The sequence below is a fragment of the Caretta caretta genome, chromosome 1 (genome assembly GCF_965140235.1).
Source record: "Caretta caretta isolate rCarCar2 chromosome 1, rCarCar1.hap1, whole genome shotgun sequence".
Taxonomy (NCBI): Eukaryota; Metazoa; Chordata; order Testudines; family Cheloniidae; genus Caretta; species Caretta caretta.
In genome coordinates, this window is record NC_134206.1 from 151,868,953 (window position 1) to 151,891,199 (window position 22,247).

Below are 22,247 nucleotides of genomic sequence, written 5' to 3' on the forward strand. Positions count from 1 at the left end.
TACACACAGACCATGAAAAAATGGGTGTTTATCACTACAAAAGGTTTTCTCTCCCCCCATCCCACTCTCCTGCTGGTAATAGCTTATCTAAAGTGATCACTCTCCTTACAATGTGTATGATAATCAAGGTGGGCCATTTCCAGCACAAATCCAGGGTTTAACAAGAACGCCTAAGGAACAGTGAGGGGGGGGTAGGAAAAAACAAGGGGAAATAGGTTACCTTGCATAATGACTTAGCCACTCCCAGTCTCTATTCAAGCCTAAGTTAATTGTATCCAATTTGCAAATGAATTCCAATTCAGCAGTCTCTCGCTAGAGTTTGGATTTGAAGTTTTTCTGTTGTAATATCGCAACTTTCATGTCTGTAATCGTGTGACCAGAGAGATTGAAGTGTTCTCCAACTGGTTTATGAATGTTATAATTCTTGACATCTGATTTGTGTCCATTTATTCTTTTACGTAGAGACTGTCCAGTTTGACCAATGTACATGACAGAGGGGCATTGCTGGCACATGATGGCATATATCACATTGGTAGATGTGCAGGTGAACGAGCCTCTGATAGTGTGGCTGATGTTATTAGGCCCTGTGATGGTGTCCCCTGAATAGATATGTGGGCACAGTTGGCAACGGGCTTTGTTGCAAGGATAGGTTTCTGGGTTATTGGTTCTGTTGTGTGGTATGTGGTTGCTGGTGAGTATTCGCTTCAGGTTGGGGGGCTGTCTGTAGGCAAGGACTGGCCTGTCTCCCAAGATTTGTGAGAGTGTTGGGTCATCCTTCAGGATAGGTTGTAGATCCTTGATAATGCGTTGGAGGTGTTTTAGTTGGGGGCTGAAGGTGACGGCTAGTGGCGTTCTGTTATTTTCTTTGTTAGGCCTGTCCTGTAGTAGGTGACTTCTGGAAACTCTTCTGGCTCTATCAATCTGCTTCTTCACTTCCGCAGGTGGGTATTGTAGTTGTAAGAATGCTTGATAGAGATCTTGTGCCAGCAATGCCCCTCTGCCATGTACATTGGTCAAACTGGACAGTCTCTACGTAAAAGAATAAATGGACACAAATCAGATGTCAAGAATTATAACATTCATAAACCAGTCGGAGAACACTTCAGTCTCTCTGGTCACGCGATTACAGACATGAAAGTTGCGATATTACAACAGAAAAACTTCAAAACCAGACTCCAGAGAGAGACTGCTGAATTGTATCCAATTTGCAAATGAATTCCAATTAACTTAGGCTTGAATAGAGACTGGGAGTGGCTAAGTCATTATGCAAGGTAACCTATTTCCCCTTGTTTTCCTACCCGCCCTCCCCCCCCCCCCCCCCGGTTCCTCAGATGTTCTTGTTAAACCCTGGATTTGTGCTGGAAATGGCCCACCTTGATTATCATACACATTGTAAGGAGAGTGATCACTTTACATAAGCTATTACCAGCAGGAGAGTGGGGTGGGGGGAGAGAAAACCTTTGTAGTGATAAACACCCATTTTTTCATGATTTGTGTGTATAAAAACATCTTCTGTATTTTCCACGGTATGCATCTGATGAAGTGAGCTGTAGCTCACGAAAGCTTATGCTCAAATAAATTGGTTAGTCTCTAAGGTGCCACAAGTACTCCTTTTCTTTTTGCGAAATTTATGACCGAGTTCCAGTATTAATTTGTTTAGCTTCAGCTTCCAGCCATTGGATCCTGTTATACCTTTTTCTGTTAAAATTAAGAGCCCATTATAAATATTAGTTCCCTGTGTAGGTACTTACAGACTGTAATCAAGTCATCAAGTCATCAAGTCATCCAGCCTTCTCTTTGTTAAGCTAAGTAGGATTGAAGTCCTTAAGTCTACCACAATAAAGCTAGAAGATCTAAACTACACTTCACTGCTTATAAGATTTTACTTTTTCAAAAATGCTATGATGTTCTTGCTAAGATATCAGTTCACAAATGTGACAAACACACTGTGCATGTCTAAGTTATCAATGGATAAATGCAATTTAGTAACATTTAGGGTACAAGGAGGTCACAGAGTCTCTTGACAGCATATCTGTACTACCTGCTTAGCATATGTTCCTTGTTTCTTATGAATCCTGTTTGAATACGCTTATGGTTAAACAGTAGCTCATGGTAATGGAATAAAGAAAAGGAAACCATTACAAATTCACAGAAAAGAGGATACCAATAATTAGATCTGTTACATGGAGTATGGAAACTTTTACAGTCACGTTTTCAGAGAAGAATCACACAGCACAGACTAACTGAACTGATGTCACTTGATTTTGAGGAGTTTGGGTTTTTGTTTTTTCAAAAAAATGCAAAAACAGTACTGTGATGTCCTTGAGAACAAACAAAATAATATCTGTGTGTGCGCGCGCGCGTGTGTGAGAGAGAGAGAGCCATAACTTCTTTACGTATTTGATGGTACTTTCTGAAATTTAACAAACCCAGTCTCACAAATAAAGAGAAGCTATGTGATATTCTGCTAGATTTACTGTGTTTTTTACCTCAATTTTGGACAGCCCTAAGGCTGCAACTGCAACTCGAACACTGCTGCTCTCCAGTGTTCCTGTGACCTTTCTTCGCTCATGTTCGAGAGCTGACATCTGCTGCTGTGCTGCAATGGCCAGAGCCTTCTCCCTAGCTTCATTAATCAATGGGATCTTCAGCTTTTCTTCAAGAATATCAGTGAGACTGCATTTCAAGCACAGAACTGGCTGTACTGCATTGCGACCTGCAATAAAAAAAGCCATTTGTCAGCTGCTATTACAACTGTATGCCTTTTTTATTCAGTAGCCCAGAACACAAGCAAAAATATTAAATTCAATTCCTTTATAGTTTAATGTAACAATGTAAGCTTTGCTATATTATTTTGAGTTTTAGACTAATTATAACTTTCAACCAGGAAAAAGGACTGAAAACACAGATTGAAATCAAAATGGAAAGGTCCTATTCATAATCAACAAAAAGGTATATTTTTACTAATTTTCTTTTCATCTAATGAAATTTATGGGAGGAATAATTATCAACAATCTACTGAAGCTTTCATACTGCCTCATCACTGGGGTGTCAGAGGTCCTTACAAATTATAAAGTAAAGCACAGTGAATATATATATCCTTCTAACTATCCTCCCCAATCAATATTGTTCCTACCACCCTCCTCCCATTTGTTCGTAAGTGTTGTTCGGTTGGGAAGGCTAGGTCAAAGTGATAGGATTCTGATAAGAAGGGAGTAAAATTTGTGGTGGTTTCAGTATCTTCTGAAGGTGAATTCCACAGCTGTCTGTTAGTTATTGAGATCTCTCTCTCTCTCTCTCTCTCACACACACACACTCACACACACACACACCCCTACCTCCCTCACTACCTACTGTGGAACATATCTCCAAAATGTCTTCCCATTATAGAGTGAGGCAATACATCTATTTATACTACCTTGGAACCTAAAGCCCCCAGCTAAAATTGGGGCCTTTCTGTGGTAGCACAGTACAAACACATAATAAGGGACAATCCCCTTACCCCAAAGGGTTTACAATCTAAATAGGTAAGACAACCGGAAAGGGAGTTTTATCCTCATACGACAGAGGAAGTGAGACACAGCAAGATTAAATAACTTGTCCAAGGTCACAGAGGAAATCTGTGCTAGAGATGGGAATGGAACCCAGATTTCTAGCAACCCATTCCAGGTTTTAAACACACAATCACTCATGGGCTGTGCTGGTTGGCTCCAGGCCCCATAGTAAAGTGGGTTTTATGGTTGACATGTGCCTCTTCACTGCTGTTCCAGGCTTCACCTAAGTTCCATCACCACAATGAACAGCAGAGGCAGGAACAGCTCCTGATGGAATACTTAACCCAGACAGCAGGGTTTCGATAATGCATGTTCAATAACCGTATTGAGAGGAATGAGAGACAAGCTACTGGGAAGAAGAATGAAGGAAAGTCTTGTAGTCTCACAAAAAAGCATATCAGAGAGTCATGCATTAGAGTGCGCAGATTAAAGTGTTTTAGCATTTACATGCCACCTGTGAATCTGTACTTCAAGTTTCAGCCTGATGTGGTTTAAAATGGCTGAGGCATGAACTATTCAATTCAGAATGATGCATTTGAAGAACTCACAGGTTATTAACATGGCAGGAACTGGCACTGGGCAGAAAATACCAGTAAAAGCCTAGAGCTCACTATAAATGTTGTACTTTACTGCTATCATAATGACAACATTATTCTGAAACTCAGCACTCCCTGGCTACAGATGGCTCAGTCTGAGGGGCTACAATGTGCTAAATCTTTTAAAAGGTACCTAATAGGAACACAGTCATTGGTACTGTAACACATGACATGACTTTCCCCTTATTTTTCCCCTTTGGTTTCAATTTTATATATTATAGTAATGAATCTAACTGGCATTTATTTAGAGACAGTGAGTTAAAGAGCAAATTCTTTAGATAACTTGCCCAGAGGAAAGAAGGTCTCTGTATAGCTCATGTAAGCCATCAAGTTCATATAGTGTAAAGAGGTCTTGAATTACCAATGGCCGTATGTGTTGTAGAACAAGAAGTGGGCGATGATTAACACACTTCCAAAAGCAGCAGATAAATATACTCCTTGCTATAATTAGAGGGCATCATCTCAGGAGTTTACAGTCCAAGCTGCTGATTTTTCCTCACAAAAAATTGAGTATGTTTAAAAAATTATGTATTTTAAAGAGAGATGGGCCCAAAGCAATCGTTTAGAGATGGTTAAATACAGATGGTTACATTTCATCTTTCTTAAACTGGTGTAATAAATGCTATATTTCTCTTTGATTGTATTGCATTTAAAGGTGTCCCTGTCTCCCAGAGTCTCTTGGAGGCACATTATCCACATGAGAAATAGTCCCATACTGACAGAGCTGGTCAGACCTCATTAAATGGCCATGCAAGAGTGTGTCTGAATCACAACCCATGAAAGAAAGGTCACTTCCCAAGTAACTGTCACTTTTCAGATAATTTGCTGTGTGGATCTATATTCAGTGAACAAAGAGCTAGAGAGACAATTACTCAAAGAATTACAGATTCTAAGTAAATAACCTTTCCCTCTGACTTTTGCCTCCATAGATTCCCAGCCCATTAACAAACAGAAACAACTCCTGAAGGAGGTGGATTTGGACAATACTAATTGAACAAAGTTTCAGGATTGTTCTCCAGAACTCACCTTGAGATCCAGAAGCTAAATTAAGGGTGTAATGAAATATCAAGGATGTAATGCTGTATAAATGTAAGTAAAGACTTGTCTAGACGGTGCACAAGTGCGCAACAGCTGGAGTGTAAATTCCAATGTACACCAGCATGTCATTAAACTAACTGTCCACGAAGACCCTGCTGGTGCTCACTAAAGTTCCTTAGTGCTAGATGACATAGTATTGTTTGAAACAGGACGATGTTAACATGCACTAGGGAACTTTTAGTGCACACCAACAGGGTCCTCAGAGGTCAGTTAGTGAGTAACTCACTGGTGCACAATAGAATTTGCATTGCAGCTGATACACAACACCACACCATGTAGACAAGCCATAAGGAACTCAAAGTAGGAGCCTTACATATTTCTTTGATTGAGATACTTCTGAGACATGCTGAGACATTTGGGCTCTAGTTCATTGTGCTCCAAGAAATACAGGTGTCAGATTACATATCAGGACATAACAAATGTGTATACAGAGTGTCAGTATTTCATATCTAGGAAAGTTCTAAGACAAGCAAGAGATGCTTGTACTGGTTCAAGTAGTGTCAAATTACTGCTGCAGTACTACAAGATTGAAGCATCTTGGAAAGTAGCTATAGAAAAAATATTGACATGGCCAAGCTGAAAACTTACTCTAGTTTACTTGCAGAGACATACCAGGTCAGCAGGCTCGCAAGCAGCCTCTAATTTGAAAAAGGTCGGGCAGCAAAAAAAAAAAAAAATCTAAACCATCTGACTAAAGGAACAATTTTAGATCATGTTTGTTTTGCAATGTCTTTCTAAGGTTCCTTCCATTGTAAACTGGCTCATCTTTCCTACTGTATTTATTTTCCTTCCCCTACGTGCCAGAGAGCTCAACGCATTATAAAGGATGATGTTTTCCCTGTTTCATTTTTCCCCCTTTCATTTACTTTACCTTTTAAAGTACTGCTAATGCGTAGAACATTTGGACTATCCATAGGAAGCAAGCCTGAAGGCAAAGGTATGCCACATGTTCCTTCCACCACGTAAACAAATTCTCCAACCTGAAACACAGGAGCATATGCATTTCAATTCAGGGAGCAATTCATGCAGAACAAATTATAAACCATTAAAACAAACAAAAGAAACAAACTATTCTAGTAATACAGAAGATCTGACTTATAAGAGTGGTTCATATATTTTGAAGAGCCTTTATTTTAAGATTGCTTTTAAATAAAGAAGAAAATGACCATATTACAAAAAAAAAACCCCTATGATAAGTAAGTGTAACGGTGAAAATTAAAATTGTGAAATCAAATAATTTTAGAATTAAAGTTTTTATAGTGCTAGGGGACTGGAGAGCCCCCATACGGGCCACACCCTTAGACGCTCCTGTGTTCCCAGGCGAGGCACCTTTACGCTTCTTGTTTTTAATGTTTATCTTTTTAGTACATGTTTTGCGTTTTCCAGCAAAGGGAGCCATGGTTGGGCATGTCTGGACATTCTGTACAAGTCCATGTCACAGGGTGCATGTGCAGCCTAGAGCAGAAGTATCAATTATTTTTTGTCAAGGTCCAAATTTCTTAGTCAAGGACTAGTCAAGGTCCAGACTCAGGAGAAAATAATAAAAAACAACAACAACAATGATAATAATATGTAAATAAAAAGGTTTCAGTGTCCATTCAAAGTGTCTGGTGATCTGGATTTGGCCTGCGGTCTGCCTATTAACTACTGCTAGCCTAGAGTATATATGTGTGTGTTAACAGCTTCTCTGTGTGGTGGAGTGGTGACAGACTCTAGACAGGAAAAGGTTCAATCTCTCTGCAGCCAGTATACCTTACGGGACCACCCAGCAAGGAGTGAGATTTTACTTACTTGCTGTAATTCTAGCCTAGGATCACATATTTAGATGCTGTTGTAGCTTTCAATAAATTGTTAAAACCACCTGGGTTCTCTCAAATTTGACTGCATTGCTCTGGGAGATGGGCAATTCATAACAATAGCTCAGTTCTTTTTAACTCATCCCACTACAGTTAAACGCCTGAGCTAGGATATCATGAGCCACAAATGAGATAATAGACAAAAAAGGATATACTGATCATATGCAGTAGCCATTTTTAAAACCTCTCTAATCAGTTGTTTTAAACAAATAGAATAACAGCCTGCATAGTTCACATTTAAGGATGAAACAGTTTAAATTATTTCAAACTACATAATTTTTAATATTTTGAAGTTTTGTAAAGTTTAAAGCAGCTCAGCTATTTGGTAAAAAAAAAAAAATTTGAACCAGTAATATTTTGTTAACCAATTCATAAGTCTCTAGTGAAAAATGAGTGGGGATGAGAGTGAGCTAGTTACATGTTCTGACTGTCCTTTAATGTTACTGAACCTTTTCCACTTACTGTCTTTTAAATTCAAACTGTCACTAATTGAGGGAGTTAAGTTAACGAACTAATCTGATTTCTAGAGTTATGCCAAAATCACTGATGACAACACTGCACAACCAAGAAAATAAACAGAAGTGTTACCTAGGGGAAAACAAAGGGACAATACAAGTTTTACCAAAATGGAAAGGACAAATCCACTGATGAACAAATGGCATTTCAAACTGTTGAGAAGGCATAATACACAAAGAACAAATATAATAAAAATGCATGTTAAACAACTTGTGTGCAGTATCCTAGTCTACAGGAACTAGATACCAAAAAAAAAAAGAAAAAGAAAAAAAAGGTTCAAGGTGGTGTAAATTATACCTCCAAGCAACAATAAGTTCCATGTTGCTGAGGGGAATTCACATCAGCAGAGAGCAGGCAATGTTATCCTCAGGGTTTCTGCTTTGGGGGTAGCTTGGTTCCCCCAAAGTTCCATACAGCAGGAATCTATAAACCCATTCCCACTGCTTTAGTGACCTCCCCTTACTCCTACCCCACCCCTTAAGCTAATACCACCCACTTTTTTGGACTGCCCCTGACCTTTAGTGGTCCTGCATGCCAGCAAAAGAAATATGTAATCATCTCATATGGCTGCAGCTTTACCCGCTAACAAACTATTTGCCACTACAGGCCTCCACCAAGGTTTATACAAGCAAAATCTGTGTGAACCTTCTTAGGAATGGTATGGTTCAGGCAGCAATGAAAAAAAGACTTATTTAGGTCATTTAGTCCATCCCTCTGCCGCCAGTGCTCCCTGTAGAATGGGCTAAGTGACCTAAAATAAGTCTGTTTTTCATTTTACCTTTACTCACCACTTTGTAAAGATTTTTTCCACACTAGAGCTAAAAACACAGGGTTTATAAGTTTTCTAACTTAGTAAAAAGATAATTATTCAAATTCCATGGCATTTATCTCCCTTTCCTTGGTTTAAGAGCTCAAACACATCTTTCTTGAGGGGACTAAAACCCATGACAAAACTTGTGTACCACCCACAAACTAATTACCACCCTGGGGAACCAATTTAAATGGAAATTATTCCCTTTTGAGACAATGTTATGGCTCCATAAGGCCCCTGTAAAAGCTCTTGGCATATACAACTACTTTTATAAAAGTACCAGTTGCTAACACTCCATTCTACTAGCATTATTTTTTCTCTGTCATTAATTATACCAACATACTTATGTGTAAAAAGAAGCTCTCTCAATTCAAAACTTGGTTTGACAAGATCTGAATGTGTTGATTTCCAAGGGCCGTAAGGCCAATTTTCTTTTTGCTCAGACTCTTCCTAACATTGCAGAATGGGAAGGAGGAATCGTGTTTATGGTGTTTCGGGAGGTTTAGTGAATATTCTTAATGTTTGAGTGCTTAATTTTGCAGCCTTAATATTTTTTAAAAGTGTGGAACAATATTGACAGCTGGAAATCAAGAATACTGATGTCTTTTCCTGATTCTGGACAGGAATGTGATCTAGCGATCACAGTCAGCCTTGCCCTGCATATAGATTTGGCATATTTAATCCTCTCATCAAATCTCAAGTCCTTGCTCCGAAGCACAGAGATGCTAAAGTTCTTTAAAAAAATGGTTGGGAAAAAATAATTCTCAAAAAACTGTTTCTCTCTAGCTTCATACTCAGAAATGGTTGCATGTATTTTGCTCAAACTTTACCAGAAAATAGCACAAGATAGAGAGAAAGCATGAAAACTTAAACCCAAATGGTTAAAATGTGGCAGTTATAAAGCAACTGGGAACATGGGTTTATAATGGTACATTTGGTAGCACAACCCGCTGTGTCTTTAAGTGCTACAGCTTCTCAAAGAAAAATAGTAGATGGAATGTGACTGATGGAGGAAACAATGGATATCACTGAGTTCCTATTCATTTCCTGTGGCAGCTAGAAGGAAATGAGTGGCAGTTGGGACTGAGATTCGTATATACTTGGCCCTGAGACGCAAGATGTAGGCAGGTTATACACACAACCCCAATGAACATTACTATTCCTAAATTCTGAGCCTGCATACCTGAAGTGAGCACATCACCTACAGTGGGGACCCCTGAAAGAACTCTAAAGGGAGTACAGTTAAAGAAAATTTTCTGTGTTTCATCAAGACAATCTAATTCCATTCACAACCTTTTGGAAATACCATTTGATGATTTCCAAGAAAATTTAAAGCTCCACATAAAAGAAGTCTTTAAATTGCACAGGAAGGGGAAAAGATAGTTAACCTTCTCCCTCCACAAGATATTTAGGTGGAGAAGGCCTGGACTTTCTAAATCACTACACTTTTAAAACTATAACTTTATAATGCTTATTAGTCACTTAAATAAAGAGTTGGCATGTGAACCAACCCCCAGAAATGAAGATCTAGTACTAAAGGCCGCCTCATTAATTCACTGTGTCAGGCAATACATATTTTTTCCACAACGCCTCATGTGAAAAAAAATCTACATTAATATCTGAAGGACATGTCAGAGCCTCAATTTTTCTTCTAAATAGCAAGAGGATTATTAAAAATTAATCACTTAAGTTTTTAAAAAGTGTTGTTATAAATAAGTTAAACTTCCATTGTCATTTCACAAGACCACTACAGTGCCAATAGAGAGGTAAACAAGGAGGTAGTTTCACAGTTTAAAAAGCAGCATGCCTGGCAGTGGTTGTGCTAGCATATGAGAGGAAAGAATGATTCTGAAACAAGATAGACACTTGCTACTGGGTCTTGTTCAACATGAAAGCATCAAAGATGTGATGATAGACAGCAACTGCAGGCAGAATTTCGTGAGAATGGGGTCCTCACACCATTCTGCAATCTAACTGATGTTAACTGACTGTCATTCTTGCTCTAGAGCAGGGACTGGCAACCTTTGGCACATCCCTCAGCCCGCGCCACTTCCTGCAGCCCCCATTGGCATGGAGCGGCAAACTGCAGCCAGTGGGAGCTGTGATCGGTCGAACCTGTGGATGAGGAAGGTAAACAAACCAGCCCAGCCCACCCGGGGGCTTACCCTGGCAGGCCGCATGCCAAAGGTTGCCGATCCCTGCTCTAGAGAATAGTCACCACTGTAATAGCTGATGCCTGTTATGGAGATGAGTATAAGGTAAGTAACAGAATGGCCGTGAATGAGGTGACTGAGTAAGACTAGGTGCAGCAGAGTTCATATTGTATACCTAGATATACATCACCTAAATGAAGAGACTTGAGCTTTACATGACTTCTCTTTAAATTATGGTTTATTAATGATGAAATGACAATTATAATATTGCAAGCCTGTGTCAATAAGCACCCCTGTGTTCACACCCTGCAAGCTGCTGTAATAATCTTTGTACAAAATATGCCTTTTAAAGTATCATTTGAAAACTAATAATTCATTGATCATTAATATTCTAGTGTCATGTATGTACGTAGTGTGTATTAAGAGTTATGAATATATGCTGGAATTATGATCGTCTATGTAAACCAGGTATGTTGGGGGAGTTGTTAAACAAGTCTACCTTAGACAAAGGAAAGTGTATTTGATTCTCTGACCAGCCCAATATTCAGGCAAAGACAATAAAGGTGCATATTTACATATAAGTAGAAACAGGACTAACAATACAGCAGGGGGATGCAATGGCAAACACAAGTGGGGGAAGAAAGAGCATGCAGCTTCCTTCACCAACGGACTCCATGTTGAGTCTCCTCGCAGCTTGAATAAACTTTGCTTTGAGGCGTAAAGCACTTTATTGGTCTATAAAGACAGAGGATCTGAACCTGGAGTGATAAGCAATTGAATCAACTGATTGTATACAATATTACTGTATTATAAGAGTGTACACAGTGAGGTCTTTTCTGAAAGCTAGTGACACACTGGATATTAATAGCATTGTGAAATGTATGTATTAACAATAAGTGAGGAATTATGGATACTCATTGATATTAGGTAGATATTAGAGGGAGGATGGAGACAATTTTAGCAGCTGCATTTTGGATGGATTGAAGGAAAATAAAGAGGTGGGTACCCGGAAGGGCAGAGAAAAGGAAAAGTAATAAAACTGAGAAATGACCACGTGGTGGACAAGACCATTAGCTATTAGAACAGAAATGTTTGGATTTTACAAATGTAGAGAAAAAAAAGTGACAAGGGTTGTAAACAGTCTGGGTATGTGGGGAGAAGGGACAGACACTGAAAACAATCTTCACGGTACAGCTCGAGCAATGGGGAAGACTGTGGTGTTATTTACAGCAATGGAGTAGGGGGAAGTGGAGAAGATATGGGATGAAAAGTACCTTGGTTTCAGCAATGTTGAGTTTGAGCTAGTCATAGTTCAAAAGCATGTGCTGGAGAAACTATTAGGTATGCATGACTGGACTGAGTGAGCCAGGTCAAATGTGGAGAGATTTGTGAGTGTCATGAGCACAGAGCTGGATGCTGAATCTATGTGAGCAACTGAAGTCATCCAGGGACATAGGGTGTGAAGGGAGAAGAGGGGAGAAACAAAGACGGAGTGCGGATGGACACTGACAGACAGGGAGAGAAATTCGGCAAAGAAGATGCTGAAAAAGTGGTTGGAAGGTAGGAGAAAAAACAGAGGACAAGACCACAAATCCCAAGGGAGGACATGGTATCAAGGCGAAGGAAGTGACCAATGACATAAAAAGCTGCAGGGAGATCAAGGAAGATGGAACACAGAGGAAAAGCCATGAAAGTTGTCTGTTAAGAATTGGTTGGGTATTTTGGTTAAAGCAGATTCAGTAAAGTGCTGAAGGCAAAAACCAGATTAGGCAAATCAAGAGAAAGTAACAGCAAAGGAAGTAAAAGCAGCTTTTATAAACCACCCATTCAATGATCTTAGATACGTATGTTAGAAGGATGACTGAGCAAAAGTTGGACAGAAACGTAAGGTCAAGAATCTGTTATCTGCTGATGGGGGTTGTGACGCTTGTAGAACAGGTGCTAGCTCATGCCAAAGGCCCAGGGCCTCACTGAACACCGACAGATGCATAGCTGGAAACCAGTCTGGCTTCCCTATGGGTTAGCATAGTTAAAATAGATATTAGTGCCATAAGAGTATGTTTAGTATTTAGACTTAAAGGAATGCTTGTAGGATGCTGCATGTATTAATCTACTTCTAATACCTCCATGTCATGGTATAAACTTATACTGAGTGTTGCACTGTAAACCTTTGTAATTGTAAAAAGAAAAGGAGTACTTGTGGCATCTTAGAGACTAACAAATTTATCTGAGCATAAGGTTTTGTGAGCTACAGCTCACTTCATCGGATGTAGCTCACGAAAGCTTATGCTCAAATAAATGTGTTAGTCTCTAAGGTGCCACAAGTCCTCCTTTTCTTTTTGCAGATACAGACTAACATGGCTGCTACTCTGAAACCTTTGTAATTGTGTAACTCACCAAACAGGAAAAGAAGCAATAATTAAGGTAAAGTGCTCATCCTTCAATACAAGACAGCCCATTGAAGGCAACTGAGGCGTTGTGTAGCACCAAAGTACAGAGACCTTGTTGACTGCATTCCTTGCTGCCTCCAGGAAGGAGAGGCCTACTTATGAACTCATCCCATCATCTTTTATTCTGGGGTGAAGGGGGATAAAAATCCCTGACAAGGAGGAACTTGGTCTCTTTATGCTGTCTGGACTCTGAGGGGCAAAGATTCCTAAACATAAGCAAGAGATCCTCATTCTGCTTGTCATGGGTCAGCCCTAAAGGACATATAGAGCTGCTTATTATAGAAGTGTACATTACCTTTTTAAATCTAAGACTGCCATTCATTTTTGTGTGTATGTTTCCGGTTTTAACCTTGTAAATGTCTCTCTCATTTCATTTCTTAGTTAATAAATGTTTAGTTACTTTATTTCAGGACTGGCTATTAGGTCTTGTCTTTGGTTTGAGATCTGAGTACAACTGACGAGGGGTAAGTGATAGATCCTTTGAGACTGAGAAGAACCTGAACATTGTTGTGATTTTTGATGTAAAGTGACCATCTATCTCATAGTTCAGCCTGCCTGGGTGGCAAGATACACTGGAATGCCCAAAGGGACTATCTGTGACTCCACGGTAAGACTGTTGTAGTGCTTTAGGAGTTCACACCTGTTACTGGGTTGGTGAAATATAATTACAGAACATACAACCAGTTTAGAGTTCCTACCCCGCTTTTCGACAATCTGCAGTCTGCCCTGAAGTTGGCACTCTGGGGCGTGAGCCACTCCAGACAGCGTGACGGGGTAACAGTACATGTTCAACATAGAATTTCAGGACAGTTAAGCTTCCATCTACTACCCCACCAATGTCTCACACGCTTAATGTAAAGGAATGCCCCCCATAGGGGGGGAGACTAGTTTAGTTTCCATGGTCATTCAAAATTTGACTGATCTGATAAGGCTGCCAAGCAGTGTCAGCTGTGGTACTGATTGTTAATGGTTTAAATAATAAGAAGGGCTATCAATTAATTGCAGTTAACTCACGCAATTAACGCAAAAAAATTAATCACGATTTAAAAAATTAATAGTGATTAATCACAGTTTTAATCGCACTGTTAAGCAATAGAATAGCAATTGAAATGTATTAACTATTTTTGGATTTTTTCTACATTTTCAAATATATTGATATAAACTACAACACAGAATACAAAGTGTACAGTGCTCACTTTATATTATTATTTTATTACAAATATTTGCACTGTAAAAATAAGAGTATTTTTCAATTCACCTCATACAAGTACTGTAGTGCAATCTCTTTATCATGAAAGTGCAACTTACAAATGTAGATTTTTTTTGTTACATAACTGCATTCAAAAACAAAACAATGTAAAACTTTAGAGCCTACAAGTCCACTCAGTCCTACTTCTTATTCAGCCAATCGCTAAGACAAAGAAGTTTGTTTATATTTATGGGAGATAATGCTGCCGGCTTCTTATTTACAATGTCAACTGAAAGTGAGAACAGGTGTTCGCATGGCACTTACGTGCCAAACATCCGTATGCCCTTTCATGCTTTGGCTACCATTCCAGAGAACATGCTTCCATGCTGATGAAGCTCGTTAAAAAAATAATGTGTCAATTAAATTTTTACTGAACTCCTTGCGGGAGAACAGTATGTCTCCTTCTCTGTTTTACCTGCATTCTGCCATGTATTTCATATTATAGCAGTCTCGAATGATGACTCAGCACATGTTGTTCATTTTAAGAACACTCTCACTGCAGATTTGACAGAACACAAAGAAGGTACCAATGTGAGATTTCTAAAGCACTCAATCCAAGGTTTAAGAATCTGAAATGACTTCCAAAATCTGAGAGGGCCAAGGTGTGGAGCACGCTTTCAGAAGTTTTAAAAAAGCAACACTCCGATGCGGAAACTACAGAATCTGAACCATCAAAAAATAAAATCAGCCTTCTGTATGGTGACCATATTTCCCCACGCTGAATACAGGACACATGATAAAATTACTCGTATTCAAGCGAGTTCAATGGCAATCAGTCAGAAGTATGCAGTACAAATATTCAAATTAATATCAAGTTGACTGAGCCCCTGTTAAAAAGAAACAGGTTTCTTTTTATTTTTCTTCTCATCTTTTCGGCTTTAGGGTTCACCTAGAGAGAGATCTCACACACACACACACTCCCGTACACCTCTCTCACACAAAGGGGGTGGCCAACTGACCCAACTGGCGCACACTGTTCCTGGCTGGGCCCCGATGACAGACCCACCTCTCCTGCAACCTGGCACTGCGTCTTCCTGAGGCAACATGTGGCAGGGCCACACAGGGTATGGGGCACAGGCACGAAGGGGTTAAGCCCTAAGGATGACATTGTGCACCAGGAACCAGGAAACCTGACTGCAGGGGCTTCAGCTGCCTCAGACCCTGGCCAGAGAGGTGGTTCAGCAGGGGAGGGTGCCTAGGAACAGAGCAGCCCGCGCTCCTGGGGGTAGGACCCAGGACAGTGAGGGAGAGAGGCAAAGAGGGTGCTAAGCCCCTGTCCTGGGGGCTGCTGTGCAGTCTGCAGGTTTGGAGCAGGAACATGATGGAAACTGTCCCTCCCCCCCCACCCTGCTCTGAGTTTAGCTGAGGGGCGGAAAGGCTCCCTCGTGCCAGCACGATGTGGGGCTTTGGCACATGCAGGGCTCGGCTCCTGGCCAGTGCCCTGGGCCAGAGGGTCTTGGGCTTTCCCGGGGAACCAGCCCAGCCACAGGCAGTGGGGGAAGGAAGGAGCCTGCTGGCCAGGCTGTTCTCTGCACAGCACCCTGCCAGTGGGGAGGATATGGAAGGGCAGCGGGGCTGGAGGGGGTGAAGGAGCAAAGCAGGGAGAGGAGAGCGAGAGAAGGAGCACGTAAAGAGCCCGTGGGTGGGCAGCACAGGCGACGCGTAACCGGCCGCCGCCTGGCACCTTCCCGCACTCACCAGCCACCGCAGCTCACAGCATGCAGCCAGTGCCGTCTGGAAACGGAACGGGGGGCCGGGGCCCTGCTGGCCAAGATCCGGCATGCAGCGAGGGCTGCAATGACGGAGCAGCAGGGGGAACGGCTATGCTGCAGCTTTGGCCCGCCACCAGCCTTGAACACCCATCCCCATCATCGGTCACTGGACCCCCTACTCACCATTGGTGGGTGGGCGGCTGGCGAGCAGGGATCTGACCACCAGTACTGATGGGGGGGGGGGGTGTAGACAGATAATATGGGACAATTTGCCTGTTTTTCAAGAAAAAGTCAGGACACCTGCATGAAGGCTTAAAAAAGGGACGTCTGGTCACCCTACTTATCATAAGCCAAACAGACATCAGCTGGTAATAAATTTTGTGTTGCTACTCATCTAACAAACTTAAACCAATGATCTACAGGTGACATGAGGCATATCCTGTCAATGTCCAACTCCCATAGCTATCCACTCCACTCAGAAATAAAATGTTAATATATTGAAAAAAATGCTACCATTAATGTCAAAATAAATAGCTAAATATTCAAATCTCAATGCCTAAACTGCAGCAGCAAAGTATTATGTACACAAGCAAACTCATATTCATGGATATAACTTGTAATTATTACCCACAACAGCATATGTACAACTCCCAATTTTGTACATGTAGTTACCCATTTTGCACAAACAAACTGAGGCATGCACTTGGCAGGCACAGCTTAGCGGCAAAGTTTTACAAATGTTGTCATACCTGTTGTATATATCATTAACAACAGGAACATGCTCCAGACACTGACCGCGCACACTTCCTGTTCTTACCAGGTCACTGACCAGAATGATGGTGCAGTAGCGCTTTCCCAGATTAAAAGGAAGGAAGTAAAGATCCAGGTTTGCAGAATTTCTCTCTTCCAAGTACAGTGTGCACACTGGACTGAAGAACTCTCGTAGGTGATTGAATCGATTAACTGCCAAAATATGATTTAAGGGTTGTTTATACCTAGTAACAAAGCTGGTAAAGGCTAAAGTAGCTGTTCCAATATAAAAACCTAGCAAGCTACAATAGCATGCCCTAGGAACAAGGCATAAACAAATTATGCTAATTCATTCCTTTCATACTTGCCAAGCCTATGCATACAAATGCATACACAGCTTTTAGCTGCACAGCTCAGAAAGAGCAAGACTATGTTGGATAAACTACCAGTCTATAGTCACAAAAAATAAAATCTTCAGAGATGTACAGTAGATATGTAAATTACTCCTGCTAGAGGCAAGAGTACTGCTTTATACTTTTTTAAACTAATAAGATTGCTCCCTCACCGAGATTAGCTGCATGAGAATATTAAACTGGGAAATCCTCAAGCACGCACAAAAATTAAAATTTGCATGTTTGCTTTTGATGGACAGCATTTTAAGTACGTTGAAGACTATGATGACAACATATTACACATTACATTGTGTATTGTAATTTTTGCATTTTCAAAAATAACACAAATGATTAGATGGTCTTTCAATACTTGACACAAATGAAGTTTTTTACCCAGCTAGCAGTGATTTCATTAATCAGGTCTATAACACTCAATTAATGCTCCATTCTGAGTGTTTTCCTTATTCCTGTTTCATAACGGCAATATTTATCGTATATTCAGTGCTCTTCAGGTGGTTCAAGTGTTTTAAAAGACTACCTGAAAAGAATGTTGAACAATTCAGGCAAGGATGTCAACAAGACTGCTTTGGATACCTGTCATATTTCAGACTCGGTGGCATCTCAGCCTCAACAACTACAAAAGACTGAACTTAATCATCTCCTCCATGAGACACTCCCTTATATGTTGGATGTGAGGGGTGAATCGGACCCAGCCAAGTACCCTTAAAGTCTCTTTAGCCCAGAAAATTTAAACATTTAACATGCTGATCTGATGCACACATTCTGGACATAAAGAATGCTGTAAAGTCCAATTTTCATTCAAGCTTAGCCACCTCAACCCTCCAGGGCAATGAACTCATTAGAGGCCAGATGTGAAAATGGAGCTAAAACAAATGGCTCAGAGATAGCATTGATACACATGGTGACAGCTCATTTAGAAACAAATCAGTATTGAAAGCTGACCTCTAGAAAAAAGTGGCTGATACAAGAAACCAAAATCAAAACAGAAACCACACATGCATCACTTTTTTCCCATAATAACAATGCAAATAAAACAATCTCACTATCCTAAAGTTAGGCCCAACAACCAATGTAGTGCTGCAAATGAAGACCTGTCACTTCCAAAGTCCTTTTTTGCACTTATACCAAACACTCCAATAGTTGAGTGGGCACTTTACAGTCCTAATAGCTACCGCTTTTTAGATGACTCTGAGATAGCAGTGCATCTTGAAAGGAGAATGCTCAGTGATGTGCTGGAGGGAGCTCTCAAGGATTATATTTGATTATAACTGATTTCCCAGATTCTGATAGCGCCCTCTTTCTGTCAGGATACTGCAAAATTATCCTTGATATAAATTACTTAATCTTGGGGGCTCATATAATATTTCTGAAGAGCAATTACACACATGCACGCACAAAACATATTTTGCATCAATTAGCAGGTATTTTCAGAAAATTCTGCAGAGGATACACCTAGCTACTCAATACAAGGTCTTTACCCTTTAACCCATGGGTTTTCAATCTGGAGGTTGCAATCAGGCATAAGGAGATTGCAACTCCCTCTTCCTTACCATATTCCTAAATGGATAGGGAGTCTGAGATGAGAGAGACAATATCAAATCGTAAGAGGCAGAAAAATGTTAAGAACCATTGCTGTAATCCCTTCCTTCCAATTATACGAACTGACCACAGTGCTATATTATCAATATACTCAGTATAGCTTTCAAAGACCAAATATAAACATTTCCATATAATACAGAGAACATTACTATACAGAAGCCATATCCCAAAATGTAGTGTAACATACAGTGGCTATAAAGACAACCTAGGTATTTCAGAATTATTCTGGTACTAGTAGTACTGATATAGCAAGTCTCAGTTTTCCATAGGGCCATGTGTAAATGCAATAATATTTTGCTCAAGTATGCAGCAAACTTCAAGGAACTGCCCTGCAGATTTTGTGCAACTGAACTTTCTTGAAGGTATCTACCTATGCCAGCGCCATAACTCCCAATGAATAAATCTTGACATAACTCTTGACTGAAAACTATTAGGGAATCAAAGTGAAAAATCTATGGACAATCATTCTTAAATAATTCTTTCACATCCAACACTGATAAACTGGAGGGGTCTCAAAGGAGCCCCGGTTAGAAGAGCCAGTCTTTGAGCCCTGTAAAGGAGAATCCCAGCTTTCTTTCTTTTTTTAATAAATTCTTTAGTCGTAAAATGTATTAATAAACCTGCACTATCTAAATGTAAAACATCTGCAGACAATAAATCTGTAATATGAATATCTATTATTGTATATATTTTAACATTTAAAGATTCTGTTAAATCACATTTGTTCCCCATGTACTCCAAAAGTCATTAGTTAAAACAAACTGTTGCACAAAAATGAAAGGCGTCCATTTTAGAAGTACTTACAGCCATTTGAGTTGTTCTCTTTGTGATACAGTACATCTTCACTTACCACATCAGTTGTACTATTCAGTACATTACTTTCAGAACTAGTGAAAGAGAGAAAAAGCAATATGCTAACTGAGCTGCAATTTATAATATTAAATAAAATGGTCTCTTCACATTCCAGACATATAGGAATGCAAATGACTGCCAAAATCCGACAAATATGGTTTTAAAAAAAAGTTATTTGGCATAATCTACCCGTAGAAGATACTGAATTTTATTTTGTTCTAAATTTATTGTTACTTCTACCTCCAAAAACAGTTACATTCCTTCTTCAATTCATCTGCATGTTCTTTTTCAAACTAAACAGATAAGCAAACTCCACATATAAAAGAAGCAGGTTACAAGTGATTGGCAAATCAGCCCTGAGAGTGTATGCCCAGTAACAATTTTGAGATCATATGAATAAATGTAGTCCCAGTTCTCTTTTCCCCCCAGTCTTCATATTAGTACAAACCTATACAAATTCATTTAATTATAAATTCACCATGGACTTCCTTCCGGGGGGATTAAACAACATTTAATCCAAAAGTACCTTAATGTAACATTAAGACTGATATTTTGAAACTACAAAAGACCAGGACATTCAGGGTTACAGTTTCCACTTTCACAATAATTTTATATTTTGTGCATATACATTATGGCATGATAGTATGCGTAATGAAAATAATTTATTAGGCAAACATTTCACAAATATTGGGTTAACTATAGTATATAAAGGGATCAGACACATATGGGAGAGATATTTCAGGCACTAGCCTCAGACTCAGGAGAGGTGGGTTCAGTTTCCTGTTCTGACAGATTGCAGAGTAGCAGCTGTGTTAGTCTGTATTCGCAAAAAGAAAAGGAATACTTGTGGCACCTTAGAGACTAACACATTTATTTGAGCATAAGCTTTCGTGAGCTACAGCTCACTTCATCAGCATCCGATGAAGTGAGCTGTAGCTCACGAAAGGTTATGCTCAAATAAATTGGTTAGTCTCTAAGGTGCCACAAGTACTCCTTTCCTTTTTTGTTCTGACAGACTTACAGCTGTGTGACCTTTGGTAAGCTAGTTACCTTCCCTACCTCACAGCAGTAATCAGAGGATAAATACATTAAATGAAAGTGAAGCTCTCAAATACTACAGGTATGGAAACCATATAACTACCAAAGATAGAACATTCCCTGAAAAGTTTACTTCCATGCATCTAGGGTGACCAGACAGCAAGTGTGAATAATCTGGACAGGGGGTGGGGGATTATAAGCGCCTATATAAGACAAAGCCCCAAATATCTGGACTGTCCCTATGAAATCGGGACATCTGGTCACTGTGCATGCATCTGCAAGCATACCAACAGAAGCATGACTTGTAACAATGCAGACTGCACAATTTGAGATTATGATCTGGATCTTTCTTTAATCAAATGGACTTTTCAGTTTGTTTACCAACCAATGTCAGTGCTTCACTAGTCAAATGGAGGTGTATTGACATGAACCATGTTTTGGGGAATTTTATGTTTGAGGGAGAAGGAAGAAAATTGAAAAATCTTTTAAGGCATTTTTGAGATTCTTCATCAAATTGTTTTTATTTTCACTAGAGAACTTAAAAATGTTATTAATGTTGAGCATTGCTGAAACCCCTACCCAATCATAATAAATCCTGCTTTTTTGTGTTTTTACTTGAGCACTTGGGTTGAAGACGGTAAAGGTAATAAACTACACCAAATTATACAGTAGATGTATACGATTTTTTATGTTTATGATCATTGGTAAGGATTTGGTTTCGATAGTTGTCAGGATGCTTATAACCTGGGATTGGTACTATTTAGAGTGTTAAATCGAAGTGAATAGAAATGAGTGAATTTGAGGCCAAATTCTGCCATTCTTGGGCACCCAAATCTCCCCTGAGTAAGGACTGAAGGATTTGACCTGAAATCCACTTTTTTTCAAATTTACTTTAACATACAGTACTAAGCAATACCAATCCCGGGTTTTGGGTGACCTGACTTCAGTCAATGGGAGACATGTCTGAATAACGACTCCCGGAATGACCCTATGGGATAAATAATTTCCAATAGCAGGGCTTGTGGTAATTCACAACTGAAGGATAAAATTGACTCTCCTTTATAACGTCCAAAACTGTAAGAGATGTTGGGATTATATGACTGGAGAGTCTCCTTTAGTTCAACATGTGGAACTAAAGTTTTAAATTTCAAAGGTTCCTGGTATCAGAGACAGCACTCATAGAATATCATAGAATATCAGGGTTGGAAGGGACCTCAGGAGGTCATCTAGTCCAACCCCCTGCTCAAAGCAGGACCAATCCCCAATTAAATCATCCCAGTCAGGGCTTTGTCAAGCCTGACCTTAAAAACTTCTAAGGAAGGAGATTCCACCACCTCCCTAGGTAACGCATTCCAGTGTTTCATCACCCTCCTAGTGAAAAAGTTTTTCCTAATATCCAACCTAAACCTCCCCCACTGCAACTTGAGACCATTACTCCTTGTCCTGTCCTCTTCTACCACTGAGAATAGTCTAGAACCATCCTCTCTGGAACCACCTCTCAGGTAGCTGAAAGCAGCTATCAAATCCCCCCTCATTCTTCTCTTCTGCAGACTAAACAATCCCAGTTCCCTCAGCCTCTCCTCCTAAGTCATGTGTTCCA

The 22,247-nt window shown here is 39.9% G+C and overlaps 1 protein-coding gene across 2 annotated transcripts in view; it reads right to left on the reverse strand.

Annotated features, from left to right (window-relative positions):
- Positions 1-22,247, reverse strand: part of CFAP47 (cilia and flagella associated protein 47) — a 651,611-nt gene that overhangs the window by 366,431 nt on the left and 262,933 nt on the right. For both annotated transcript variants that reach the window (XM_048863833.2, XM_075132125.1), the window contains 4 exons: positions 19,562-19,644; positions 16,813-16,958; positions 6,120-6,228; positions 2,490-2,716 (listed from right to left, as the gene is read on the reverse strand). In XM_048863833.2, coding sequence (XP_048719790.2) covers positions 2,490-2,716; positions 6,120-6,228; positions 16,813-16,958; positions 19,562-19,644 — 565 coding nt within the window. The remainder of the gene's footprint in view (positions 1-2,489; positions 2,717-6,119; positions 6,229-16,812; positions 16,959-19,561; positions 19,645-22,247) is intronic.